Source organism: Sparassis crispa, assembly GCF_003851025.1.
Source record: "Sparassis crispa DNA, contig_000003F, whole genome shotgun sequence".
Classification (NCBI taxonomy): Eukaryota; Fungi; Basidiomycota; class Agaricomycetes; order Polyporales; family Sparassidaceae; genus Sparassis; species Sparassis crispa.
In genome coordinates, this window is record NW_020939750.1 from 3,557,458 (window position 1) to 3,584,420 (window position 26,963).

At 50.4% G+C, this 26,963-nt stretch overlaps 12 protein-coding genes across 12 annotated transcripts; 6 read left to right on the forward strand and 6 right to left on the reverse strand.

Moving 5' to 3' along the window:
- Nucleotides 1-276: 276 nt before the first annotated feature.
- Nucleotides 277-3,415, forward strand: SCP_0412920 (Putative aryl-alcohol dehydrogenase; the record flags this gene model as incomplete). Its single annotated transcript, XM_027758017.1, has 17 exons — nt 277-307; nt 363-489; nt 547-583; nt 634-723; nt 778-946; nt 1,007-1,044; nt 1,104-1,179; nt 1,238-1,252; nt 1,311-1,411; nt 1,462-1,556; nt 1,614-1,664; nt 1,713-1,786; nt 1,846-1,902; nt 1,958-2,039; nt 2,114-2,138; nt 2,423-2,523; nt 2,572-3,415. The coding sequence occupies 17 exons, from the start codon at nt 277-279 to the stop codon at nt 3,413-3,415; spliced, it is 2,013 nt and encodes a 670-aa protein (XP_027613818.1).
- A 1,799-nt stretch (nt 3,416-5,214) lies between these two features.
- On the forward strand, nt 5,215-7,423 carry SCP_0412930 (hypothetical protein; the record flags this gene model as incomplete). Its single annotated transcript, XM_027758018.1, has 3 exons — nt 5,215-5,227; nt 5,278-7,070; nt 7,130-7,423. The coding sequence occupies 3 exons, from the start codon at nt 5,215-5,217 to the stop codon at nt 7,421-7,423; spliced, it is 2,100 nt and encodes a 699-aa protein (XP_027613819.1).
- A 514-nt stretch (nt 7,424-7,937) lies between these two features.
- Nucleotides 7,938-9,759, forward strand: SCP_0412940 (Putative aryl-alcohol dehydrogenase; the record flags this gene model as incomplete). Its single annotated transcript, XM_027758019.1, has 14 exons — nt 7,938-7,968; nt 8,031-8,157; nt 8,219-8,255; nt 8,307-8,396; nt 8,448-8,616; nt 8,687-8,724; nt 8,784-8,859; nt 8,921-8,935; nt 8,998-9,098; nt 9,171-9,265; nt 9,326-9,376; nt 9,425-9,498; nt 9,562-9,618; nt 9,674-9,759. 14 exons carry the CDS (start codon nt 7,938-7,940, stop codon nt 9,757-9,759), a joined length of 1,047 nt encoding a protein of 348 aa, XP_027613820.1.
- A 631-nt stretch (nt 9,760-10,390) lies between these two features.
- On the reverse strand, nt 10,391-10,954 carry SCP_0412950 (hypothetical protein; the record flags this gene model as incomplete). Its single annotated transcript, XM_027758020.1, has 1 exon — nt 10,391-10,954. One exon carries the CDS (start codon nt 10,952-10,954, stop codon nt 10,391-10,393), a length of 564 nt encoding a protein of 187 aa, XP_027613821.1.
- A 603-nt stretch (nt 10,955-11,557) lies between these two features.
- SCP_0412960 (hypothetical protein) lies at nt 11,558-12,097 on the reverse strand (the record flags this gene model as incomplete). The annotated part of the gene is made up of 1 exon (XM_027758021.1): nt 11,558-12,097. One exon carries the CDS (start codon nt 12,095-12,097, stop codon nt 11,558-11,560), a length of 540 nt encoding a protein of 179 aa, XP_027613822.1.
- A 1,991-nt stretch (nt 12,098-14,088) lies between these two features.
- Nucleotides 14,089-14,616, reverse strand: SCP_0412970 (hypothetical protein; the record flags this gene model as incomplete). Its single annotated transcript, XM_027758022.1, has 1 exon — nt 14,089-14,616. The coding sequence occupies one exon, from the start codon at nt 14,614-14,616 to the stop codon at nt 14,089-14,091; it is 528 nt and encodes a 175-aa protein (XP_027613823.1).
- Nucleotides 14,617-15,614: 998 nt separating this feature from the next.
- On the forward strand, nt 15,615-15,938 carry SCP_0412980 (hypothetical protein; the record flags this gene model as incomplete). The annotated part of the gene is made up of 3 exons (XM_027758023.1): nt 15,615-15,671; nt 15,718-15,797; nt 15,863-15,938. The coding sequence occupies 3 exons, from the start codon at nt 15,615-15,617 to the stop codon at nt 15,936-15,938; spliced, it is 213 nt and encodes a 70-aa protein (XP_027613824.1).
- A 1,038-nt stretch (nt 15,939-16,976) lies between these two features.
- SCP_0412990 (hypothetical protein) lies at nt 16,977-18,221 on the reverse strand (the record flags this gene model as incomplete). The annotated part of the gene is made up of 5 exons (XM_027758024.1): nt 16,977-17,323; nt 17,386-17,440; nt 17,505-17,873; nt 17,935-17,951; nt 17,996-18,221. 5 exons carry the CDS (start codon nt 18,219-18,221, stop codon nt 16,977-16,979), a joined length of 1,014 nt encoding a protein of 337 aa, XP_027613825.1.
- A 1,076-nt stretch (nt 18,222-19,297) lies between these two features.
- On the forward strand, nt 19,298-19,840 carry SCP_0413000 (hypothetical protein; the record flags this gene model as incomplete). Its single annotated transcript, XM_027758025.1, has 3 exons — nt 19,298-19,566; nt 19,619-19,669; nt 19,723-19,840. The coding sequence occupies 3 exons, from the start codon at nt 19,298-19,300 to the stop codon at nt 19,838-19,840; spliced, it is 438 nt and encodes a 145-aa protein (XP_027613826.1).
- Nucleotides 19,841-20,776: 936 nt separating this feature from the next.
- On the reverse strand, nt 20,777-23,519 carry SCP_0413010 (hypothetical protein; the record flags this gene model as incomplete). The annotated part of the gene is made up of 4 exons (XM_027758026.1): nt 20,777-22,605; nt 22,656-22,941; nt 22,995-23,295; nt 23,344-23,519. The coding sequence occupies 4 exons, from the start codon at nt 23,517-23,519 to the stop codon at nt 20,777-20,779; spliced, it is 2,592 nt and encodes an 863-aa protein (XP_027613827.1).
- A 535-nt stretch (nt 23,520-24,054) lies between these two features.
- On the forward strand, nt 24,055-24,795 carry SCP_0413020 (hypothetical protein; the record flags this gene model as incomplete). The annotated part of the gene is made up of 5 exons (XM_027758027.1): nt 24,055-24,117; nt 24,168-24,238; nt 24,391-24,462; nt 24,527-24,582; nt 24,641-24,795. The coding sequence occupies 5 exons, from the start codon at nt 24,055-24,057 to the stop codon at nt 24,793-24,795; spliced, it is 417 nt and encodes a 138-aa protein (XP_027613828.1).
- A 201-nt stretch (nt 24,796-24,996) lies between these two features.
- Nucleotides 24,997-26,836, reverse strand: SCP_0413030 (hypothetical protein; the record flags this gene model as incomplete). The annotated part of the gene is made up of 3 exons (XM_027758028.1): nt 24,997-25,884; nt 25,935-26,140; nt 26,194-26,836. The coding sequence occupies 3 exons, from the start codon at nt 26,834-26,836 to the stop codon at nt 24,997-24,999; spliced, it is 1,737 nt and encodes a 578-aa protein (XP_027613829.1).
- Between the last annotated feature and the right edge of the window lie 127 nt (nt 26,837-26,963).

Below are 26,963 nucleotides of genomic sequence, written 5' to 3' on the forward strand. Positions count from 1 at the left end.
ACCTATCGGCACGTGCCGACGCGTCTGCAATATCGATCGCGTCAGTCACGCCGGTCAGGTACACAATGCCATTTACCACCGGCATGTCCCAGCTGCACGACGAGGATATTTATCGGAGTCCCGCGCTCTGTCGGACCGTCCGCGACATATTATTATCTGCCTCTTATATAGAACATCCATATACACCTGTGTCTCTTCCTTCTCTTTGGTTCTTTCCCTCCACCCACTTACTGTAATATCGCAGTCACCTGTACACCAGTATCCCAGAACACCACCATGTCTCTCCAGAAGAAAACCATGCCTTACGGTAAGTGCTACTAAGCCCTATGATTAGCCTGAATTCCTAGTAAACCGTGGAATAGTCAGGCTGGGCAACTCCGGCCTCAAAGTCTCCAAAATCATCTTGGGCACAATGCAGTACGGAAGCTCCGGCTGGCAGGAGTGGGTGATCGATGACCAGGAGAAGGCCATTGAGCACATCAAGTTCGCGTGCGTATATACCGATACACTGCTCAGTATGTTGCACTTAAACGCGCTACGCAACAGATATGACAACGGCATTCAGACCTTTGATACTGCAAATGTAACTTTAATGTCTTTGGGATGGCTGGCTTTTTCATGCACTTGTATTAGGTCTATTCCAATGGTTTGTCGGAGATCATCCTCGGGAACGCCATCAAAAAACTGGGCCTTCCTCGTGCCGAGATAGTCGTTATGACAAAGGCATGCGCATTGACATATAGCGTACCCATTCTTTCTGAATTAGATCACTTGCAGGTGTACGGCGTCGTTGCTCCATCGTATGACATCAATCTCCTGAAATCAGCCGTGCCGCCTGAGGAAATGGGGCTCGTAAACCAGCGCGGCCTCAGTCGCAAGCACATCTTCGAGTCGGTCAAGGCGAGCCTCAAACGGCTGCAGCTCGATTACGTTGACCTCCTGCAATGTGAGTCTGTCTGCTGTCATGGTCGACGGCGGATTGATCAGATCAACGAACTCTGACCAGGCCATCGTTTCGACTACGAAACGCCGATCGAAGAGACCGTACGTGTGCCAATGAATTTGTGCCCGAACGAAGCTTACCCTACGTCCTGCTCTCCTAGATGCAAGCCCTGCATGACGTCGTCCAGGCCGGTTACGTGCGCTACATCGGTATGAGCTCATGCTACGCCTACCAATGTGCGCACCTTTTCAAAAATCTGACGTTTAATGGCCGTGCTGACCGCCCGCACCGCAGTCCAAGCGATGCAGAGTGCGTCCCGCCCGCCTTGCGTTGCCAAAATGATGGCTGACTTCACGCCTTGCCGTAGACTACGCGATTAATAACAGGCTTACGCCCTTCATCTCAATGCAGAACCACCACAGCCTGGTGTACCGCGAGGAGGAACGCGAGATGTTCCCCACGCTCAAGGTGCGCCCTCCCTCTTTTCTCCGACTATCGTCTCGTTGCATCGCCTACAGATGTTCGGCGTGGGCGCGATCCCCTGGTCCCCACTCGCGCGCGGCATCCTCACCCGCCCGCTGGGGGAGCAGACGAAACGAGGTGAGACGGACAAGTGAGCTGCTATTTTATGTACGAGAGAACGCGCGCGTCGCTGATGGTGGAACCGCAGGCCGATCGGGCGGTACATGCGCGGGGCGGGCACGCCTGAGATCCTGAAGCGGTGCGTCCCGCGCTGCGTGCAGGTAGCTTGAGGCTGAAATTGCAGCAGAGTCGAGGAGCTCGCGCATAAGAAGACGATCAGCATGGCGCAGATCGCTCTCGCGTGGAGCATGGCAAAGGAAGGTGCGTGGGCCGCCGTCTTCTTACATCAGGCTCTCTGACTGACTGGCTCGCGCGTGCAGGTGTCACGGCGCCGATCATCGGCACGACAAGCCTGCAGAACTTGACTGATATCATCGGTAAACTATTTTTTGCATGCGGGTACAGGGAAATGCTGATTGGGATAACTTGTAGGTGCTGTAAACGTGGAACTCTCGCAGGAGGATATCAAGTATCTCGAGGAGCCGTACCAGCCGATGGCTATCGACGGGCACAAGTGAGTGGGTGTGGACGCGGTGCTGAGGTGAAGTTTTGCTGTGGAAAAACATGTGTAACGTATATTTCGTGGAGTATATTCAAGAATGTAACAGATAGAGTATGTGTTCCCGCGGTTGCACACACACGTTCGTAGTGAACCCGGGCTGCCAGGGATCTGGGCCATCTGACGGAGAGCCTCGCACCGTCTTGAAGAGAGCACCGGAAAGTATTGGGCGTGCCTCCTGTATGCTAGTCTTGGAATGTTTCATTTCGAGATTAATGTATGGTTGCGGCGGAGGCCCTAGCGAGCGCTTACTCGTGATGTCACGGTAACGTGCAACGGGTGACGCGGTGACGCGTGGTGATCGTGACGCATACGCAGATTAATTTTTCATCCTGCAGTTCCGCATATCGCCAGCTTTTGTCAGCTCTCAACGTTCAGCTGCTCTACGCTTGGATATCAGGGATTTAATATTTATGACTTGCAATGACCTTAGACCGAGGTGTGTCTCTTCCTGTCCGGCGAATTTCTTCATCTGAACCGAACATAGCTCCCAGTTCCACATTTTCCACTGCGTTTCACTGGCAGGCGTACTGCGTGCACTCCTTAACGAGGCAAAGTTTAGGATTTACCTGCTTGGCACTGTGCCCCATGCAGTGTTTTACAACATTAGAGTCTTTCGGTTCGGATTACCGCTCATCCTGAAAATCACGCGTCGAACTACAAGCACTGAGGCGCATGCGCTGAAGTTCTTACACAGCACAGGCTTGAATCTACCCATTCCGCGCCTAGTAGACTCGTTTGTTCGTGCAGGATGCACGTATACGATTATGTCACGGCTCCCTGGTGTTCCACTCCTCAACATATACGATAACATGGAGCCTGAGCAGCAGGGCGTAATATGTTCAGAGGTGGAGGCCGTTATGAAGACGCTGTGGGAGATCAAACAGCCGGCGGACATTGCTGGCCAGGTCATGATGAGTGCCTCTGGCGACGGTCTCCCCGATCCTATATTTTTCTTCGAGGAACACTCCGGCCCTTTCCCGTCTGCACTTGCCTGCTATGCCCACGTCTCCCGCCGCACGCCCGAGGAGTTCGATGGGGACGTAGACATCTCCGTGCAGAAGACTCTTGCCGCGGATCCCATTGTATGGGTACACACGGACCTCCGTATGCAGAACATCTTCATCAATGACGGCCATATCAGCGGTGTCATCGACTGGGAAGACTCCGGCTGGTATCCGTTGACATGGCAGATCCATGCTATGCGTTGGTGGCATCGTGGATGTAATGGTTGGTGGCGCGGTTATTGGTCGGATGACTACAGGTTCCCTCCAGTTTCGGAGCACGCTTATGATTGCTCTTGCAAGGTGCTAACGTACTCGGTGGTTTGACCTTCGTTGTTGGATCGCGTACGTATTGCACGCCGTCCCTTCTCCCTTTGTGGTGTGGTTGATGCACTATTATAGTGATATCCATGCAGTCCGAGGGCTGGCACTGAGCAAAAGCCTTCAGTTGCAAATACGCATATTCCTCTGATATTCTGACATTCATTCAAACCCAAACCGCCACAGGAGCGGCTCTTAGGTTATATGACAAAGACTGTCAATAGTTGGCTCTCTTCCCTGTGGACGTATAGTTTACAGATGCATTCAGGGGCAAATTTCAAAGCTAAGGGAGACTAAATTTACCAAGTACATGATGTGATACACATTTCGTACCTGGGTCCACAGAGCCTTCACGACAGTACATGTATCACAATGGGCCAAAACTTGTTCTTGTGTCGCAGTGCTCAGTAAGCTCCTTTTATACCTGCTCTCGCAGCGCAATGATGGATTGCGAAATTTCCCCCATTGTAGCAGCGACGAATAATCCCACCGTTGAAACGTTGACCCTTACGCCCACACCACAGAAACCCTTGCATTTCATCTGATTCCTATATAGGAAATGCAATTCACCCAACGATCTTTCGGACGCGGCAACTTCCGCGATCCAATCTCATCACGTGCACACTTCACGTCGCGTCGCGCGTCGACTGGCGTCTGTCATTCGCGCTCCATTCTTTCTAGCACTCTATTCAGTGGCTGACACTCCATCTTCTTCTATAATTTCTGGTCTTCCTCTCTGTTTATGTTATGGCTTCCCTCAGCCCAGATCTCGGTGGCTCTCACTCCAGAACTTGTGTGGCCTGCAAGCGGCTGCGGCCACTTCATGCATTTTCGCTCGCAAAGAAGGGTGTCAACAAGGGAAATTTGTCAGCAACATGCACAGAATGCTCGGAGCGAAAGTCAAGAACACAGAAGACCAAATACAAGGAACAGAATGAAGAGAAAAAGGGAAGTATGCTGAGTACTGTGGCCTTCACGGACTTTTTGGCCGTTCTAGAATCGGGAAATGGGTGCATCAATATTGAGGCCGAAGTGGACACCAGGAGCTTAGGTGAGGATGTAAAAGATGGCAAGACAATTGCCAATACAGTTGCAAAGTTGGTGTGGGAGGTGACAGGCTATCGGTGGCCGTGAGTTCCAGTGACCACCGAAATATTGCATGGCTGATCTATTCACAGGTATCACAGTAAATGGAATGTTGCAGCTGGGTGCATCAAATTCCGATACTACTGTGCACAAAGTGAAACCCACCAGAAGCAATCGAAGAAGTCGGCACCTACGCCAGATAAACAGCGCGACAAGGAGAGCATGATGTCATTCAATTGCAGGAGCTGGCTGTCCATTACTACAACAGAAGGTTCATCTGTTGTGTCCGTACAGCTTGTGCATGATGATGATCACATACCATATTGTTCGATTGATATCCCCAATGACGTTGAGGCTTTTGTTGCCAAGAATGCCTCAATGACACCCACACAGGTATGCATTCTCCATACATTTGAATGCTATCTAATCACATTGCACCCACATAGCTATGGAAAGAAATAATCGACAAATACCCAGATGCACAGTTTACTAAGAAGGCCATCTACCAGATGTGGTCAGAAGCAGACAGCAAAAACTGGAAACGTGACGGGAATGAGCTTAAGTCAGCAAAAATCCTACTCGAAGAAGGCTGTAAAAATTCTTCGGGACTGTATACAGTTCAACCTGTTCCGATTGCATCACCGCCCGGGCTTACGACAATTGCATTCAGTCTGCCAAATATCTTGCGGCAGTGGGGTGGTCGTATCAGAGAATTGGCCATGGATTCTACATGTGAGTTTTGGATTGTTCTGAATGAACGAGACATACTCACGCCTGGACAGGGAATACTAATGGTTCACGATTTGAATTGTTCGCTATATTAGGAGAGGCCTACAGATCCGGTCTGCCACTCGGGTATCTGCTTGTACAATCTAGCGCTGACGCGGAGCAAGGAGCAAAGCAGGACGTACTGGAACAATTTCTTCATCAGCTGCGATCACAATGGAACCTCCGTATCATTATTACCCTGTCTGACAAAGACTGGAGTGAGATCAATGCCCTCCGCAGAATATTTCCAGATGCAAAGCATCAGCTTTGCTTCTGGCATGCACTGCGGGCCATCAAGACACGGCTCTCAATCCTCCGACGGATGCCGGCACACTACGACATTGAAGAGGCTCACCAGGAATTCACTTTCATTGATGTGGACTTTCTTCCTGTGTCCCAACGCCAACCGTCGAGCACCCAATACCAGCCAAGGAAGACTGCACTCCCCCAGCTCCAGTTCCGCATCAACGGTGTACTTCAGCCGCTGGTTCCTCAGGAGCATCGGTTGATGTTGCGATTACCAAGACGACCAACCATCAGGAGCGAAGATGTAGTGCACGTAGAGATTGCATCTGGATCAGGCACGAGTTCTGAAGAAGAAGACAATTCGGAAAGTGACGCTGCTGCAGAACAGAGTCTGCAGCAGCATCACCACTCGAATGTGATGGAAGACATTGGTGAAGATATTGGTGATGGTGCAGACAGTGGGGATATAAGAGACGATGTCAATGGTAAGTCTGATGAAGATGAGACTGACGCAGAGGATGCACCAGATTGGGTCTTCGACATGGGTGAGAAAAAATCTGCCGACCCGACGTACGTGTTTTGTCCTGCGCCACACCGCAAGGCTCTCCTGCATCTATTCACCAAACACTTCTGTCAGCACCCCTTGTTCATCGAACGTGATGGCAAATCACACACCTCTGAACAAATTCGCCGTGATGCTGTCTACGAGATGTATCTCTTCTGTCAGATTCGTGGTCTCACTGAGGTCTGGGCGTACATGTGGACTTCCTGGTATTCTCACCGGCGGTGGCATCTGTGGGCCCGATCGACGACGCCATGGATTTCTCGGGCTCGCACGACCATGAACACCGAAAACCACTTCAAGCAAGTCAAGCATGACTTTCTTCCACACCTACTTAGACCTCGACTGGATCAGCTAATCTGGATCTTGAGCACAAAGGTTGTCCCTGCATACATGAAGCGAGCTCAAGAACTCGAGGACACTTACCGCATCGGTCGCTCGAAAAAACTCACCTCCTATCAGATCAGATTCAAAAAAGCATGGCGGACTCTCGAAAAGAAACCTATCAGCAACTCAGGCATTGATTACCATGTGAACGTGGCAACATGGACATGTGGTTGTGGGAATCAAAAATACAATGCATACCACCTGTGCAAGCACCTGGTACAAGCCGTCGTGAAACCACCCCCTCGCTTCTTTCGTCAAGTGGTCCGTCGCAGGACCATCCCTATCTACTGTCATCCTGACCTGCGCCCGAAGATGCTTGAGGGACAAGACGTCACCCCAGAACCTGCGGAGGCCAGCGACGGCTCGATCACTGATGGCGATGATCACCTTTGGCTGGGCAACAAGGAGAAGCTGAAAGGAGGTAGCTGGCGCGAGATGACTCAGAGAAGCGTCGCCGAAAGCATCTTGGGCAAACGCTCACGAGAAGAAGCCATGTCCGAAGGGGATGCCAGGGATGCCGCAGAACAAAAACATGAGTCAATCGAGACTTCTGATCTTCAAAGTGGCGCGGAGGATGCGGAAGACGAGCACAGTGAGATTGACAGTGACGAGGTGCGTGCTAAGACAGAAGTAGAACTGATATCATAGTTGCCGGTATTGATGCTGCGCAGGTACAGGGCATCTTGGAGCGGGGACACCATACCCAGGAAGTACTCGCCGAATTAAGCAAGATTGTTGCGTCGCAGGTCGACTACAAGAATATCTTCTGGCTGCGACGCTTTGTCGGCGACAATTTTGCGCAGCATGCGGAGAGGTTGCTTGGCGACATTCGCCATGTCGAGAGTACCGGCAGACGACGAGACGTGACATGGCCGCGCAATCGAAGTGAAGCAAGGCGCTCCCGGAATACCATGGGGTACCAATCTCGCTGCGCGAGTTCTGATGCAGCGCCTTCGGAAGGCTGATCTGTATGGTTTTTTCTCTCTGAGATACTTGGTTTTGGTTACTTATTTCTCGTCTTATTTCTTTCTTATCAGAGACAACTTCTCTGTGTACATTCTGTATTCTAACCCAATGTACTACTACCATACATTAATATTCACGTACTTTGCGCTGTGAGCCTTATGTTCGACGTTTACGTGAAGTGTGCACGTGATGAGATTGGATCGCGGAAGTTGCCGCGTCCGAAAGATCGTTGGGTGAATTGCATTTCCTTTCCTATATCTCCAGCAAGGTTCCATCACGCGTCGGCACGTGCCAACGCGTCTGTATCGATCGCGTCAGTCACGGTCAGTCACGTCACTGCTATCGGCCACCGGCATGTCCTGCATGACGAAGACATTCATCGGAATCCCGCGTTCTGTCGGACCGTCCAACACACATATAAGAACCTCTCGCCTGTATCTCTTCTTCCTTTACCTCCACCCACTTATCCGGCAGTGCCGCAGTTAGGTCGCACCACCGTCGCAGAACATTATCATGCCTCTCCAGAAGAAAACTATGCCTTACGGTGAGCGTTACTAGGCCCTAGGTTTAGCCTAAATTCTCACACAATCTTGGAATACACGACAGTCAGGCTGGGCAACTCCGGTCTCAAAGTCTCCAAGATCATCTTGGGCACAATGCAGTACGGAAGTTCTGGATGGCAGGAGTGGGTGATCGATGACCAGGAGAAGGCCATTGAGCACATCAAGTTTGCGTATGTACCTACTGGCCCACGGCTAGCACCTCTGCTGCACTCATACTTTGTGACACGACAGATACGACAACGGCATCCAGACTTTCGACACTGCAAATGTAACTTATCCTTTTCTGGGATGCGCTGGCTTTCTTATGCGTTTATATCAGGTCTATTCCAACGGCTTGTCAGAGATCATTCTCGGGAACGCTATCCAAAAACTGGGCCTTCCTCGAGCTGAGATAGTCGTTATGACAAAGGTGTGTACGTTGACATATGACACCCTTGCTTGTTGACTTGAACCATTCCAGGTCTACTTCACTGTTGCTCCATCGCATGACACCAACCTCTTTAAATCCGCCGTGCCGCCTGAGGAAATGGGGCTCGTCAACCAGCACGGCCTCAGTCGCAAGCACATCTTCGACTCGGTCAAGGCGAGCCTGAGGCGTCTGCAGCTGGATTACATCGATCTCCTTCAGTGTACGCCGATTTATCTCCCATGCTCATGCTCCATGGCCAAGTGACGAGCTTACAAATGAACTTTGCCCAGGCCATCGTTTCGACTACGAAACGCCCATCGAGGAGACCGTAAGCATTTCAGTGAATTTGAGCGTGCACGAAGCTTACTGGTTCTGGTGCACCTTCAGATGCAAGCCCTGCACGACGTCGTCCAGGCCGGATACGTGCGCTATATCGGGATGAGCTCCTGCTACGCCTACCAATGTGTGTACCCTTCCAAAAACAGTCTAACGGCTTATGACCGTGCTGACCACCCCGCCCGCAGTTCAGGCGATGCAGAGTGCGTCCCCTCTGCTCAACCCTGCGCACATGTGGGCCCACTGACATCACGCCTTACGGTAGACTACGCGATCAACAACCATCTCACTCCCTTCGTCTCGATGCAGAACCACCACAGTCTCGTGTACCGCGAGGAGGAGCGCGAGATGTTCCCAACGCTCAAAGTACGCCCCTCCCTTTCTCCCTTTTTCTGAGTCACCGCAGGTTCGTCACGGGCTGACTGTCTTTTGTCACAGATGTTCGGCGTGGGCGCGATCCCGTGGTCCCCGCTTGCGCGCGGCATCCTCACCCGCCCGCTGGGGGAGCAGACGAAGCGAGGTGAGACAGAGAAGTGAGCTGTTGTTTCCTCCTGTGGGAGAGAATGCGAGTGTCGCTGATGGTGGACTTGCAGTCTGATCGGGCGGTACACGCGCGGGGCAGGCACGCCCGAGATCGTGAAACGGTGCGTCCCGCACTGTGTGCAGGTAGCTTGAGGCTGAAAATCCAGCAGAGTCGAGGAACTGGCGCAGAAGAAGACGGTCAGCATGGCGCAGATCGCTCTCGCGTGGAGCATGGCAAAGGACGGTGCGTGGGTCGTCGTCTTGCTACAGGCTACAGGCTCTCAGTCTGACTGACTCGCGCGTGTAGGCGTCACAGCCCCGATCATTGGCACGACAAGCTTGCAGAACTTGACGGATATCATCGGTAAAATATTTATTGCGTGCGGGTTCGGGGAAACGCTGATTGGGATAACTTGTAGGTGCTGTGAACGTGGAACTCTCGCCAGAGGATATCAAGTATCTCGAGGAGCCGTACCAGCCGATGGCTATTGACGGGCACAAATGAGTGGGTATGCGCACTATAGCGGGGGGAAGCATTTACTTTGTGCGGGTGAAGTTCCTAGACGATGTGTTTAAGTTAGGTTTGGAGGCGCGTATCGTTGCGGGACGTAACACGGCGTGTTTACGGTCACCCGAATGTACGAACGCTATCTGCAGTCCAGCCGGATAAAGTGAATGGTCATAAAGAATTTGGATGAGAGATCATGACATGGCATGCAGCCTGTCCACACAGGTTGTTTGAAAAGACTCAAGTATGTTTGCTCCGTCGGCACTGTAGTAACTGGGCATCCCAATGGTAGTGCTAAGTTGTACACCAAGTTTCCGAGAACAACGGGTGACATTATGGGCCGGTTATGTAGAAGTAGGCCAGGACACCTTCTACCCATACGCACGATCACTAGACCAGGATTCTGACACCTAAGTCAACGTTGCGCTATGCTTGATACTCCCAGAGCCAGGTATATTGCGACAATGCTAGAGTATTATTGTGGAGATGCGACAGAATAGTAACAGATATTCACTACTCACGGCAGATGGACCTTGTGAAGTCATCGTGAAGGGGTATAAGCAGTACATCATCCACGCCACAAAGACAATGCACCATACGTCTATGGACGATCCACCCGGGGGAAGCGCTAGACCACCGAATAGGTCAGAACTTTGCACGAACATTCATATGCATGCTCCGACACTGCAGGGAACCTGTAATTGATTGACCAATATCCGCGCCACCAACCATTACATCCACGGTGCCACCAACGCATAGCGTGGATCTGCCATGTCAACGGATACCAGCCGGAGTCCTCCCAGTCGATGACACCGCTAACATGGCCATCCTTAATGAAGATGTTCTGCATGCGAAGATCCGTGTGCACCCATACAATGGGATCCGCGGCAAGAGTCTTCTGCACGGAGATGTCTACGTCCCCATCGAACTCCTCGGGCGTGCGGCGGGAGACGTGGGCATAGCAGGCAAGTGCAGACGGGAAAGGGCCGGAGTGTTCCTCGAAGAAAAATATAGGATCGGGGAGACCGTCGCCGGAGGCACTCATCATGACCTGGCCAGTAATGTCCACTGGCTGCTTGATCTCCCACAGAATCTTCATAACGGCCTCCACCTCAGAACATATCACAGATTGCCGCTCCTTGTCCATATTCTTATATATCTTGATAAGGGGAATGCCAGGCAGCCGCGACATGATGGTGTACGTGCATTCCGCACGGACATAGGAATCTACCAAGCGCGGAATGGGTAGATTCAGGCCTGTGCTGTGTAGGAAACGTAGCGCATGAGCCTCAGTGCTTGAAGTTCGACGAGTGATTTTCATGATGAGCGGTAATCCAAACCGAAAGACTCTGATGTTGTAGAAAGTTTTATGGGGTATAGTGATAAGCAGGTAAATCCTGAACTTTGCCTCGGTGAGGAGACTCCGGAATACACCCCCAATGTAACGGAAAATGCGGAAGGAAGCTGCATTAGATTCATCTCAGATGGAGTTACGCGTTAAGCAGGATGAGATTGACACCTCCATAGTTTGACATCGTAAGTCATGTATCTTTGATACCCCAAACAGTAGTTGATGGACGAGACAAAGGCCTGTTGACCGACGTTGACAGAACTTGTGCAATGTGCAAAGGTGCGGTATGGCAGGATATGGCACTGTGACTGATCGCTCTTGTCACAATCGTGTTACATGCTCGTCACGATGGCCTATTATTACTGACACATGTACAGCTGGAGGTCCACCTACCTACCTAACAAGAGAGTAAGTACATGCTTTGAAATGACATGCGTGCTATAACTAGATTTCGGACATAATAGGCGCAAAGTCGCCCCCAAGCTCGGCAAGCGCATTCTCTGCCTTCGCTTCCAAAGTAGCGATAGCCCGTCGAACATCCTCCATAGTATCTGCACGAGTGATAAGGCCATTCTGCTGCAGGAGCATCAATGCCTCGATGATCCAGATACGGCAATTGCTGCCGTCGTTCCTGTTAGCTCTAATGCTCGATGAACTCTCCGGGAAAATTGTTTGAAAGAGCCCGACGAAGTCAAAACCGGGAGCGGGGGCGCTGTATCCCACGATCTTGCAGAAAGAAAGATTCAAGTTGTGTCCTCGTGTGTACGTAGATACCGGGTCGATGCATTGGTGACTATATCGCTCCGCTACCGCCCTATCTGCACCAATCGTTGCAGCCCAGTGGTGACGGGTTGTGGATCCATGAGCATCCACGATGAGCAATGCCCAATGAGAGCCAGGAGACAGCATGAGCTGTAAGGATATGTATATAGAGTTGGCGGAAAGATGAACGGGGGGATTATCATCGTCGGTGTCCGTGTCCATGGTAGAAGAGGGTGAACTTGAAGCATAAGAAGATCAGTTGGAAACAAACAGCTGTTCAAGAAGAAGGGTGATACTTACATTTGTTGAGGATGTCTAGACGGGAGGTTAAGCAGGAATCACTACGACGCAACCACACGGGAAGGTTGAGCGAACGACCATACGCAACGGATAGACATCACTCACCAGGAGATAGGCGACTGGTGATGATAGGTTCCCTGCCTGTTACCCTCCTAGCGTATTTATACGAGCATGCCTGGGATCGTGTCACTCATCTCACGGCATCAGTAAGGATGAAAATTGTAATATCACCATATGAAGGCACAAAGGGTGTTCCTGCTTCCTGCGTATGAGGGATATGGTACTGCTGCCCTACTGGCTTTATCAAATCATAACGGCACGAGATTCTGGAAGGTGAAGTGGAGTAAACCGAGTCATTCAGGCCAAAACGGATCGTCGACCTTTCGGCGAGTACGTGGCGTGCAATAAAAAATCGCCACGCCTTCAAGGGAGGAAGGTCGACACCATGGAAGAGCCCCAAAGAATTCAGTCTTCGTAATATCAGGCGCCTGCTGATATCAGTGCCCACGAAGACACGTAGAACCAGATGATACCATCCTTGATTTTGGGCGTCGTTCTAGCATGGGATCCTCAGCAGACTGCCGAAAGTTGTTTAAAGGATGAGACATTACATATGCTGGACATCGTAATGAAATGACCCACAGGGACTCACCTTCTGCGTCTACCGTCACCTCATAGACACGATCAAGCCGAACCTATTTTTTGATAGATACGGAGTCTTCGGATATCCTGCCCCTTCTTTGCGACATTACTCCTTACAGGTTGTCCTTGAATTTTATAACAAATTGCCTGCTTCGCGGCGCTCTCAAGGCGGGAACGTCTTCTGCGCAAAGCTAGGACTGAAGATCAGCCGTAAGAGACAATAGATAATACCTTGATCTGTTTGTCTATCAATCCAGACCACGTACACCATAAGCTAGAGTCTGATGGAAGGCAAAGGCGTGTCCCAACGCGGTTACCTTCCGCTCGACCTCCACACCGCCAGTGCGATGACTCGCTGAGTGAAAATTGCGGAGGCGCTCAGCACGGAAAGGGAACGGAAAATAATGGGAATGTACCCTAAGAATCTTTCTAAGTCTTCATTGGACTAGGAGCTCGAAGCTTGACCGTGATCGTGCAGCTTTCTTGCTCAGGACGTGGAGAGCGTGAACAGGTGCTCAAGCGCTCACGGATCGAGATGTGGCGTGGATCGGAGATGCGGAGATTCTACATTTGGTATACCTTGTGGTTGGGGTAGACTGCTAGAGCAACCGCAAGTCCCAGGGTTTTTTCGGTTCTATGATGTGTTCAAGTCTTGCACGGCAACAAAACTAAGGAGAATCATACCACAAACTCGCCGGCCCACCGGAAAGCCGCAGCTTCTCCCTCATTCGTGCACGGTCTCTACGCGGTCAAGACGAGTGCCGATGGATAATCAGTAGTCGTTTTCTGTGACTCACTGGGTCTTTATCCGGTTAGGCCCAGTGCGGAGCCTTTAGATACAGTCTCCCTTCACTCTGCGCTACGTTCAAGCTTGACGAGTCAGTGGAACCACATTCAGAATGGTGGGTAAATATCAGGACAAGGACGATGCAAATTGCGAGACTTTTTCCGCATACAGAGAGCGCTGGCAAGACCCCTGAGCCGTTAAGATGAACGGCATCTTTCGTCTTATGGCAGAAGTCATTAAATGTATTGATGGTGTTCGTTCTATATTACGGCAGCGACGGAGAACCGAAGGACGACACGAAACGCAGGCACTGTAAAACATCGTCAGCTACGTATGAAATGCAATGACAACTGGAAGCAATCGACGACAGATATGAACATAGCAATGAACAATGACGAACGATACAGTGTAACATGAAAGTAATAAGGGAAAACATACTATCGCGCTTGGGTTAACGAAGAGAAATGTGCTTCCTCTCCTTCCGCTACAGTTCTAGTACGCGAGCATAGTACTCTTCGCCCTCTGCAGCATTTCCCAGTCCTTTCTCCAGCGCTTGGCTCTGCTCCTCAATTGCAGCCTCTATATCCGTTACCTTGTCTGACCGCGTAAGTGCGCCACGGTCGCGCAGCAACGCCAACGCGCGTAACACCCATGTACGGCATGACATCTTATGCTTGCGATTCTCGATCCACGACGGGTAGCTGCCATTCGGGAAGATCCCGCTGAACTCCGCCACCCAGTCAAAGTCGGGCGGGGGTGGGACGTATCCTCTGACCTTGAAGTAGGCAAATATGAGTCTGCCCTCCGGCGTGTATGTGGCTACCGAGTCTATTGAGCGATGGAAGTAGCGTTCAGGTGTCTCGCGCGAGAGATCCTCCGCCCAGTCGTGGCGTGTGGATGCACCATTGGCGTCGGTGACGAATAGAGCGTAGTGAAAGCCGTCTGACATGAGGATTTCTGTGGAGAGATAGAGGGAGTTCGGCTCGAGAACGACAGGCGGGTTTTCTGACATGTTGCAGACGAAAGCTATAAGCTGGTGCAGGCGATGCTGGAGGTTCAACTGAACTAACACGGGCGTTTGAGCACGTATCGCGCACGTGTGAATTGTCCGCTATTGTCCCGCTCGTCCTCTTTGCTAAGAACTCATGATACTCCTAATCGTCCAGTCCGATATGAAGCTTTGAAGAACAACAAACTGTTAGCAAGACAGACCGCAAGCCGAACGAGCGTTGAACCTGGTGGGTGGTTAGCGGGCTCATTGCTGATCACATAGGCTGACGTTGCAGTACCACTGCTATTATTGCCTCCCCTCAGAAGGAGAAATGCCTTACGGTGAGTAACACCATGAGTTCTGCGCCAATTGCATTGACCCTAGTCTCTCTTAGTTCGATTGGGTAACTCGGACTTAAACATGTGGGAACGCTGCAGTACGGCCGTAAAGGTTGGACAGACTGAGTATTTGACCCGATGCAGCAATAGAGCCCATCAAAATAGCGTGGGGCAAGTTTGCCTCAGCTAATGCGACTGATTTACAGTCGATGTGCGACAAATACAGCAACGGTATCCGGAGCTTTGAGGCCGCCTGCATTGGTATTCTCGATTTTCAACCACTAACTTCCTGTCACCTTACAGTCGATCCGTGCCATCAAGACAATACAACTGTCTCTCCGGAGAGGCGGTGAAGACCGCCGTGATGAGCAAGAAGCGTTATGATATCGCTGCACCAGTATCTTTGAAGCAAGTCATAGTTTGGAGAATACTAGGTATTCGGTGGGGTCTCGCCGATGTACGGCTTTGATCTCGGGGTATCTGAAGTTCAGCCAAACTTGGTCGCCCTAGTCAACCAGCATAGACTGAGATAAGTCTATCCTCTGGTGCTGCAATTTCTCCATGACTCAGACATTCACAGGATTTTCTCTGCTGTGTAAGCGGGCTTTAATTATCCTTCTTCAGCTTGATTACATCAACTCCCTACAGGCCCGGGGTGAATGAGACCATCGCCGACTAGTCATGATGATTCATACCACAGGCCGCCGATTTGGTCATGCGTCACCTATCGGGGAGACTGTGAGTTTTTATTTTGCGTATTCATGGCTGAATGATGTCCAATCAGATCCACACCTTGCACGATGTCGTGCAAGCGGGGTACCTAGATTACGTCGCTGTGGGCCGTGCAACGTGCAATGGGCACTTGTGAGCCTACCCCGTGTCATGTCACAGACCATACTCACTAAGCACGATATGTCCATGCCATGTAGAGTGAAATTTCCTTCGCAGACTCCCGGGGTGCTCGGTCTCATTGTTTTATCAGACTCTGCATCAAGGACAAGTTGACTCCATTCATTCGATGCAGAACCACCACAACCTGGTCCACGGCAATCAAGAGAGTGGGTCGACACTCAAGGCGCTCTTGTCGTATGTCCATATCGCCACCATTTCTTACAGTGTATCCTGCAGATTTCGGCGTTGGCGCGATCCCGTGGTTTCCACTTGCTAGCGGTGTCCTCGCACGATCTCTATCTGCACAGGTGAGACGAAGGGAGGCCGATTGGGCTTTCATCCCAGCTCAGTTGTTCGTCCGTGTACGTTCATTACACTCTACACGGATAGCGCTGGATCGTCCGAAGACACAACCGCCTCTCGTTGGCATTCTGTCATTGCTGATCTCATGTGCACTTACGGCGTGGAGGAAATTGTGCAGGAGAGCATCAATACGAGCCCAAGTTGCGATTGCTTCGAGCATTTCCTTGGAATGTAGGCCAAATCCATCGGGCCTTATCCTCGTCTAAACAATCTCGTGCTAAATTTCAGGCGTCATCGTGCCCATCGTCGGCACAACACCCACAGAGGTCTCAACGGTGTCATTGGTAAATGCATTTAGAAGGTTATTTCGGTGCTGCTGCTGGTGAGCTGTTCTATCAGCTGCCGTGATATCCGTCCAGCTCGAGAAGGAAGAAATCATGAATCTCGAGGAGCCTTATCGTTGTATTTCTCATTGACGGGCCTGTGTGTTACTGCCCCTGATATTGTTCATTATCAATATACACTAGCGAACTTGCCATGTCTAGGGTACCATTATGAGCTATTTTCCTATTGATACGCGGAAGTACTTGAGCGCAACTGTTTTACACAACAAATAACAGCATTTCCGGAGTATTACAGCGGTGCAAGGGGAATAGCCAGCACTGACATGATTGATATAATCGTGAAGTAGCTGGAATTCCAGGAGAAAATGTCAAATCAGATGATAGTAGGACTTGCAGTACAGCAATAATACGCAGAGACGAACGGATGAAATCCGTTGTAACACATCTATCGTACAATGCGTCGGACTCATCCAGCTGAAGGACAAAAAGTGGTGAAAGCATCTGTCTAGAAATCTTCTTCTTTAAAATCCTCGTCGAGAATGGTGAGATCGATCACATCCACCTCCACCTCCACCGCACGCTCCTTACCCTTGGAAGATGCGACCTGACTGGTCAAGCCGGTAGATGTGTTCAATGGTTTCTGTCGAGCACCAGGATTCGGAGCAGTGTGCCGACGTTTCGCGCTAACAGCGGAAGGATCTATCCCATGGGGCTGCAAGTCAGCCTTGCGCTTCAGAGGGTTCATCGTTATCTGGTTCTCTGCGGGTTCCACTATGGTAGGATTTGTTGCATTCTTCGCGGCCGCATTCCTCTGATCCCTGCGCTTATACTTCCGCACGAGCCTGTCAATAGCTGTAATGTAAAGAGCAGATGAAATTACAGATGGTTTTGAAAAGAAACGGATATAACAGCACCTGGAGCTTGTCGGCGATAAAACTCGGCCCATGACCTATATCCTCTCCCAGGGTACTATTTATCAACGGAGGACAAAAGTCAACCAAAACTTCAGTGATAATATTTTAAAATGCCCCACCTTGTCCTGAAAAGGTTCCCATTTCTCATGCCGCAACCTCTCATCCCAGTCTGAAGTTAATGCAATAAATTTGGCAACAATACGAAGATCAGCATCAGTGTAGGGTCCACCGGTTTCACCCATGTTGCGAGCATCATCCTCAGTTCTGGGTTCATCACCTGGAATACTGGACAGATTGGAGTCCGAGTCATCATTGTCCTCATTGCTGGATGAGGTAAGTGGACTACTTCCAGCAGGAACATGCTTTGAACCCTGTTCTGCAGTAGGGATAACGTTGACATATTCTTGTGCCTTAGCAAAGATTGTATCCACAAGATTGGCACGACGCTTGTAATATGATTTCCATGAGTCAAGAGAATGGTGAGGTGCCTGTGTAGAAACACAAAGATCAGCCACAATGACTTGGACAAGGCTAATACTCCAAACTTACCTTCTTTGCAATTTTACCTGTTATAACTGACCTGGACAAAGTATGATCTTGCTAAAGGTACCATTGAATTGATCTGATGTAGAAGCTATCATCCTCATCGGTATATGCATTAGCAAAGCGAGGGTTTCCTGTTCGCTTAGGTGGATGAGGTGCTGGAGGAGTTGGAGATCATGATGGTGGTGTGGGAATGTGCAAGGCAGCATGAGTAGCATTATGTCTGGAATTTTTGGAATTGCTATTGGAGAATCGAGGAAGAAGAACTCTGTGATGAGCAGACCGAAGATCATGTCGAGGGAGTGCCAAAGGATGCATTGATGTGGATGCCTCTGTGTGGCTCGCAGGCTGTTAGGAGGTCAACAGATGTGAGTTTTGTTAAAGGCCCTCTTATTCTGTACTCACTAAAATGCCAGCAGGCTGAGAATGGAGTTCTGAAGCCAATGAATTACCAGTTGGTTGAGGGTGAGATTCAAATGCCACTGGATTTCTAAGGCACTGAGAATGAGATTCCATGCTGAGTGGAATGCCAGCAGGTTGGGAGCCAGGATCTGCATTCTGCCCTGTCAGTGGTGCTTGTTCTGGTGCCAGAGGGTCATTGGATCGACTTGTATCAGATATGGTAGAAATTTGATCATGGATTCGCTTGTAGTTATTCATGTAATGATCTTTCCATTGAGTGGCAGTATGGTTGCATACCTGCAGTGTAGTGCTAGTGTCTTAAGGCCAGAGAAAAGAAGCATGAGAATAACATACCCCATGCAGAGTCTCTACAACATCACTGTCTAGTTGTCCAGTTCCAATGCTTGCATGAAGCTTCTGCACAAGAAGATCTTCATCGTCAGGAGATATAGGTGTAACATTAGTCCTTGCAGTCCCATCAGTCGAGGTTTGTGAAGGAACCATCGGAAGATTGGACATATTGAAGGCTGGTAGATTCTGGAATTGAGCAGGGAGACCTGGCATGTACTGAGGAAATGTTTGCATGCCATTGAAACCTGGCAGCATGAGATGGTGACCTGTAGGAGGGATTTGACGAAAATATGATGGAAGTGGCACATTAGGGAAGCCATACTGATCTTGTGCCAGAAAGTGCCCCGGATAGGGGGTATGAACCTGAGGCATGACGGGCCCAAGGTGTGGCTGAACATTCGCTGCAGCTTGAATCAGGTTCCAGAATGCAGTTATGGCATCACCAGAGGTATTGTTGTTTGACCCCGGTGAAGCGTTTGAAGTCCCGCTTGCATCACTTCCGGTGGGTGCAGGATTCATTCTCGGCAAAGGATCAGTCAATGGGACAGCGGATGAGAACCACGAAAACTCACAGTGCTCAGATGTAGACTGAAAATTCGCTCTTGGCAAGAACGATATGTTCCACGTGGCGATCGCGTCTCACTTGACCATACAATCAACTCGCAGAAGGCCGAGCTGGCGGTGCAGGCTGCACCATCAGGCGGAGTACACGTCCACACTCGAGGGCCCGGGTGCGAACTCGCGGATGAACACGGAGCTCGACCCCCTGCGACAGCGTCGACCTAAACATGTCGAAGATCATACTGGGAACGCTGCCGTACAGCCGTACACGTTGGACACACGGAGTATTGAACCTGATGCAGCAATGGAACGCATCAAACTTGCGTGAGTTTTATGCGTAGGCAAGTTTGCCTCGGCTAATACAACTGATTTACAGTCGATGTGCGACAAATACAGCAACGGTATCCGGAGCTTTGAGGCCGCCTGCGTTGGTATTCTCGATTTTCAACCACATAACGCTAACTTCCTGTCACCTTACAGTAGATTCATGCCATCAAGACAATGCAACGGTCTCTCCGGAGCGGCGGCGAAGACCGCCGTGATGAACATGATGCGTTATATCGCTGCACTAGTATCCTTGAAGCAATCTACAGCTTAGGGAATACTAGATATTTGGTGCAGTCTCGCCGATGTACGGCTTTGATCGAGGCCATTGAAACTTCAGCCAAACTTGGTCGCCCTTGTCGACCAGCGTAGACAGAGGTAAGTCTATCCTCTCGTGCTGCAATTTCTCCACGATTCAGACATTAGCAGGATTTTCTCAGCTGTGAAGGTAGGCTTCAATTATCCTTAGCTCGGCTCCATCGACTCCCTCCCTGCGGTACGAGTGAAACTGTCGCAGACTAGCCGAACCATAAACCACCAATTCGATCACGCGTGACGACGTCGTGCAAGTGGGATATGTAAGTTACGTCGCCATTGGCCGTGCAACATGCTATGGCCACTTGTGAGTCTGCCCGTGTACCCAAGGAAATGCAATTCACCCAACGATCTTTCGGACGCGGCAACTTCCGCGATCCAATCTCATCACGTGCACACTTCACGTAAACGTCGAACATAAGGCTCACAGCGCAAAGTACGTGAATATTAATGTATGGTAGTAGTACATTGGGTTAGAATACAGAATGTACATAGAGAAGTTGTCTCTGATAAGAAAGAAATAAGACGAGAAATAAGTAACCAAAACCAAGTATCTCAGAGAGAAAAAACCATACAGATCAGCCTTCCGAAGGCGCTGCATCAGAACTCGCGCAGCGAGATTGGTACCCCATGGTATTCCGGGAGCGCCTTGCTTCACTTCGATTGCGCGGCCATGTCACGTCTCGTCGTCTGCCGGTACTCTCGACATGGCGAATGTCGCCAAGCAACCTCTCCGCATGCTGCGCAAAATTGTCGCCGACAAAGCGTCGCAGCCAGAAGATATTCTTGTAGTCGACCTGCGACGCAACAATCTTGCTTAATTCGGCGAGTACTTCCTGGGTATGGTGTCCCCGCTCCAAGATGCCCTGTACCTGCGCAGCATCAATACCGGCAACTATGATATCAGTTCTACTTCTGTCTTAGCACGCACCTCGTCACTGTCAATCTCACTGTGCTCGTCTTCCGCATCCTCCGCGCCACTTTGAAGATCAGAAGTCTCGATTGACTCATGTTTTTGTTCTGCGGCATCCCTGGCATCCCCTTCGGACATGGCTTCTTCTCGTGAGCGTTTGCCCAAGATGCTTTCGGCGACGCTTCTCTGAGTCATCTCGCGCCAGCTACCTCCTTTCAGCTTCTCCTTGTTGCCCAGCCAAAGGTGATCATCGCCATCAGTGATCGAGCCGTCGCTGGCCTCCGCAGGTTCTGGGGTGACGTCTTGTCCCTCAAGCATCTTCGGGCGCAGGTCAGGATGACAGTAGATAGGGATGGTCCTGCGACGGACCACTTGACGAAAGAAGCGAGGGGGTGGTTTCACGACGGCTTGTACCAGGTGCTTGCACAGGTGGTATGCATTGTATTTTTGATTCCCACAACCACATGTCCATGTTGCCACGTTCACATGGTAATCAATGCCTGAGTTGCTGATAGGTTTCTTTTCGAGAGTCCGCCATGCTTTTTTGAATCTGATCTGATAGGAGGTGAGTTTTTTCGAGCGACCGATGCGGTAAGTGTCCTCGAGTTCTTGAGCTCGCTTCATGTATGCAGGGACAACCTTTGTGCTCAAGATCCAGATTAGCTGATCCAGTCGAGGTCTAAGTAGGTGTGGAAGAAAGTCATGCTTGACTTGCTTGAAGTGGTTTTCGGTGTTCATGGTCGTGCGAGCCCGAGAAATCCATGGCGTCGTCGATCGGGCCCACAGATGCCACCGCCGGTGAGAATACCAGGAAGTCCACATGTACGCCCAGACCTCAGTGAGACCACGAATCTGACAGAAGAGATACATCTCGTAGACAGCATCACGGCGAATTTGTTCAGAGGTGTGTGATTTGCCATCACGTTCGATGAACAAGGGGTGCTGACAGAAGTGTTTGGTGAATAGATGCAGGAGAGCCTTGCGGTGTGGCGCAGGACAAAACACGTACGTCGGGTCGGCAGATTTTTTCTCACCCATGTCGAAGACCCAATCTGGTGCATCCTCTGCGTCAGTCTCATCTTCATCAGACTTACCATTGACATCGTCTCTTATATCCCCACTGTCTGCACCATCACCAATATCTTCACCAATGTCTTCCATCACATTCGAGTGGTGATGCTGCTGCAGACTCTGTTCTGCAGCAGCGTCACTTTCCGAATTGTCTTCTTCTTCAGAACTCGTGCCTGATCCAGATGCAATCTCTACGTGCACTACATCTTCGCTCCTGATGGTTGGTCGTCTTGGTAATCGCAACATCAACCGATGCTCCTGAGGAACCAGCGGCTGAAGTACACCGTTGATGCGGAACTGGAGCTGGGGGAGTGCAGTCTTCCTTGGCTGGTATTGGGTGCTCGACGGTTGGCGTTGGGACACAGGAAGAAAGTCCACATCAATGAAAGTGAATTCCTGGTGAGCCTCTTCAATGTCGTAGTGTGCCGGCATCCGTCGGAGGATTGAGAGCCGTGTCTTGATGGCCCGCAGTGCATGCCAGAAGCAAAGCTGATGCTTTGCATCTGGAAATATTCTGCGGAGGGCATTGATCTCACTCCAGTCTTTGTCAGACAGGGTAATAATGATACGGAGGTTCCATTGTGATCGCAGCTGATGAAGAAATTGTTCCAGTACGTCCTGCTTTGCTCCTTGCTCCGCGTCAGCGCTAGATTGTACAAGCAGATACCCGAGTGGCAGACCGGATCTGTAGGCCTCTCCTAATATAGCGAACAATTCAAATCGTGAACCATTAGTATTCCCTGTCCAGGCGTGAGTATGTCTCGTTCATTCAGAACAATCCAAAACTCACATGTAGAATCCATGGCCAATTCTCTGATACGACCACCCCACTGCCGCAAGATATTTGGCAGACTGAATGCAATTGTCGTAAGCCCGGGCGGTGATGCAATCGGAACAGGTTGAACTGTATACAGTCCCGAAGAATTTTTACAGCCTTCTTCGAGTAGGATTTTTGCTGACTTAAGCTCATTCCCGTCACGTTTCCAGTTTTTGCTGTCTGCTTCTGACCACATCTGGTAGATGGCCTTCTTAGTAAACTGTGCATCTGGGTATTTGTCGATTATTTCTTTCCATAGCTATGTGGGTGCAATGTGATTAGATAGCATTCAAATGTATGGAGAATGCATACCTGTGTGGGTGTCATTGAGGCATTCTTGGCAACAAAAGCCTCAACGTCATTGGGGATATCAATCGAACAATATGGTATGTGATCATCATCATGCACAAGCTGTACGGACACAACAGATGAACCTTCTGTTGTAGTAATGGACAGCCAGCTCCTGCAATTGAATGACATCATGCTCTCCTTGTCGCGCTGTTTATCTGGCGTAGGTGCCGACTTCTTCGATTGCTTCTGGCGGGTTTCACTTTGTGCACAGTAGTATCGGAATTTGATGCACCCAGCTGCAACATTCCATTTACTGTGATACCTGTGAATAGATCAGCCATGCAATATTTCGGTGGTCACTGGAACTCACGGCCACCGATAGCCTGTCACCTCCCACACCAACTTTGCAACTGTATTGGCAATTGTCTTGCCATCTTTTACATCCTCACCTAAGCTCCTGGTGTCCACTTCGGCCTCAATATTGATGCACCCATTTCCCGATTCTAGAACGGCCAAAAAGTCCGTGAAGGCCACAGTACTCAGCATACTTCCCTTTTTCTCTTCATTCTGTTCCTTGTATTTGGTCTTCTGTGTTCTTGACTTTCGCTCCGAGCATTCTGTGCATGTTGCTGACAAATTTCCCTTGTTGACACCCTTCTTTGCGAGCGAAAATGCATGAAGTGGCCGCAGCCGCTTGCAGGCCACACAAGTTCTGGAGTGAGAGCCACCGAGATCTGGGCTGAGGGAAGCCATAACATAAACAGAGAGGAAGACCAGAAATTATAGAAGAAGATGGAGTGTCAGCCACTGAATAGAGTGCTAGAAAGAATGGAGCGCGAATGACAGACGCCAGTCGACGCGCGACGCGACGTGAAGTGTGCACGTGATGAGATTGGATCGCGGAAGTTGCCGCGTCCGAAAGATCGTTGGGTGAATTGCATTTCCTGTGTACCCACTAAGCACGATATGTCCATGCGACGCAGACTGAGATTTCCTTCGCAGACTGCCGAGAGTGCTCGGTCTCATTGCATTATCAGACTCCGCCATCGACTTGAAGGACAGGTTGAGTCCATTCACGTCGATGCAGAATCATCACAACGAGGTCTACGTCAAAGAAGAGTGCGGGATGTTCGGCACGCTCAAGGTACTCTTGTTGTGTATCCGTATCAGCATAACTTACGGTATATCCTGCAGATTTCGGCATCGGCGCGATGCCGTGGTCTCCACTTGCTAGCAGTGTCCTCGCACGATCTCCATCTGCACAGGTGAGGCGAAGGGAGGCCGATTAGGCCGTCATTCCAGCTCACTTGTTCATCGATGTAGGTTCGTTACACTCTACGCGGATAGCCCCGGATTATCCAACGGCGCAATCGCCTCGTTGGCATTCTGTCATTGCTGACCTCATGTGCACATGCAGCATGGAGGAAACCGTGCAGAAGAGCACCAGTACGAGCCCAAGTTGCGATCGCTTGGAGCATTTCCTTGGAAAGTAGGCCAAATCTGTCAGATATTATCGTTGTCCGGGTGCTAAAGAAGCTCGTGCTGAATTTCAGGCGTCATCGTGCCCATCGCCGGCACAACAACTATAGAGGTTTCAATGGTGTCATTGGTAAATGCATTTAGATGGTTATTTCGCTGTTTTATCAGCCGCCGTGATATCTGTCCAGCTCGCGAAGGAAGAAACCATCAGCCTCGAGGAGCCTTATCGTTGTCTTTGACAATTCACTCCGGGACACAGGGATTTGATGGTCGAATAAAATTCATCGCAACGCTGATTTCTGAAACAGGACAGTCGATGAGTATCAAATGTATTCTAGCTTGAGTACGGCAAGAATAACATCTAATCCAGATGCGCGCACGTAAAATGATTCATATATACAACATTGTCAGCGAGAGTAACGAAAGCAGGGATAACCGAAAAAGAAACGACAGTAGCAAATAGAAGTATACCGGTGCTGCAGGACGGAATAGGGACAATAAAGCAATTGAGCAAGCGGCCACATTGGTCGGCCGTTCAACCTGGTCATTGGCATGGATGAGCTGCCTTTTGTGAGCCAGCGCATGGGCGATGGCGAGGGTGGGGGAAAGTCTCTGTTCTGGGACGCTTGCTGGACATAGAGTCCTGCTGATCAGGCAACGCACGGCGCTTCAGCTGCGATGTCGGAATGACTTTACCAGCGTGGACGTCCCCTCGTCTGCGTCTCTCGTAGTTGCAGTCAGTCGGGACACGATCAGCCACCCTTTTTGGCCATTTGATCCCCTTCGCGTTGTACAACTTCATCAACAGTTCATGCATCGCATGATGAGTTTCAAGATTTCGCGCGATTGGTGTGGCCTGCTCAATCTCTGCTGCCGCTCTTGCAGCCAAAGCCGCTGCCACCTGGGCAAAGACATCCACCCCTCCATCTCTGCAATCCAAGTTTACAACTTTCGACATATTTCCATGGCCGGGGTCGTCGCCCAGTATTGCAGCGCTAATACTCTGATCATCCGAGTTGTGATTCCCGGTATTCAGCGGTACTGTGTCTGATCCGAGCTGTCGCATACTGGAGGAAGCCAGAGTGTAGCGAGCTTTCAACCAGAAGAGGATTTGCCCCATGATCACATTGAATGGATGAACTCCAGATGATTCTGGGTTTACGAACAGAAGAAGCTTGTCCGAGCGTTTGATGGATCCGTTCGCCATTGCTGCGCGTTTCATGCGGCCGCACTTGTATTCTTGTGTCTCTGAAAGAGTGTCGATGCCATCGAAGTATTCTCCCATGAATGATGCGACGGAGAGCCAATTGGTGGGCGTGTAGCGTACAGCGACATATAGAAAGACATTGAAAAAGGCCTCAAGCTCATCCGGGATCTCGATGGGCTTGTACGGATTGTCCAACAACATCGCCGACATGAACTGCCAAGTGCCCTACAAGGGAACTCTCAGCGGACGAACAACATTGGCAAGGTGACACTCACGGTTCGGTCAGGCTGTCTCACTTTCTCCCCATCTTTACTGGTCTCATCGCATATGGGTTTACAGAGCTCCCAATCGCTCAAAACTCCGTCGTAGCATACAACATCTTTGTCATCCATGTCCTTCACGAGCTTGGGCAACATCAGCATATTGCCTATGCTTACGTCCCTATGTATCAGACCTGCCAGTTCCATAGCTTGTCGGTGAGCTAGAAAAACATGATTCATAACACGAGTCAACAAATAACGGCAGACGTCTCACCTTCGATACAGTCTGCAATAACCTTCACTAGATCTCGACCATCACCGAATTGGCTCAAAGGAAGGTAGACCTGGTCAAAGACGAGTCTATAATGCGTATGAGTCTTGAAGGGATTCGTCTCGTCCTCGATAGTCCTCAACCAGCATAGTTGAGTGAGCGTTTGTTGCGATTCGACATCTCCGTGACATACAACCTTCGGGATGTGCTCGACTCCATGGAGGTTGAGGTCCTCAAGGATGTAACCCTCCTTCGGCATGTCAGGATGGTCTACTCGCCATACATCTTTGAGGAAGACAAAACTTTCATCCTGACAGTCGACTGCAATATATCCCCGGGTACATCGTCCGACGACACCTTCTGCATTGAAGTGAGGCTTTCCAACTAGGAAAAACCGAGCACTCGCCTCGGGACCTCCTTTGGTCTTAGAACGTGTGTCGCTAGATGCTTGATGCGGCTCGGGGACAATGCGGAGCTTCCACAATGGCCACTCGGACTGCTCGAACGAGGCACGGAATGCCTCGCGGATGTACTCTCTGCTCGGCGGCACGTCCCTGAAGGCCACTCGTTTCATAAGCTCATAGTCAGCCGAGTTATGTGCTACTCGGTGCGCGGTTGGGTCGTGACCCCTCTGTTCGCTAGACATATGAGAGAATCGCCAAAGAAATTCGCCAAGATGTGTGGTTTCGGTGTAGCAAAACTTCCTGGTGACGATAGCACCAGCCCTGTCCCAGCGAACTATACGAGCATGGTCGCCAAGGATGATGACTGTA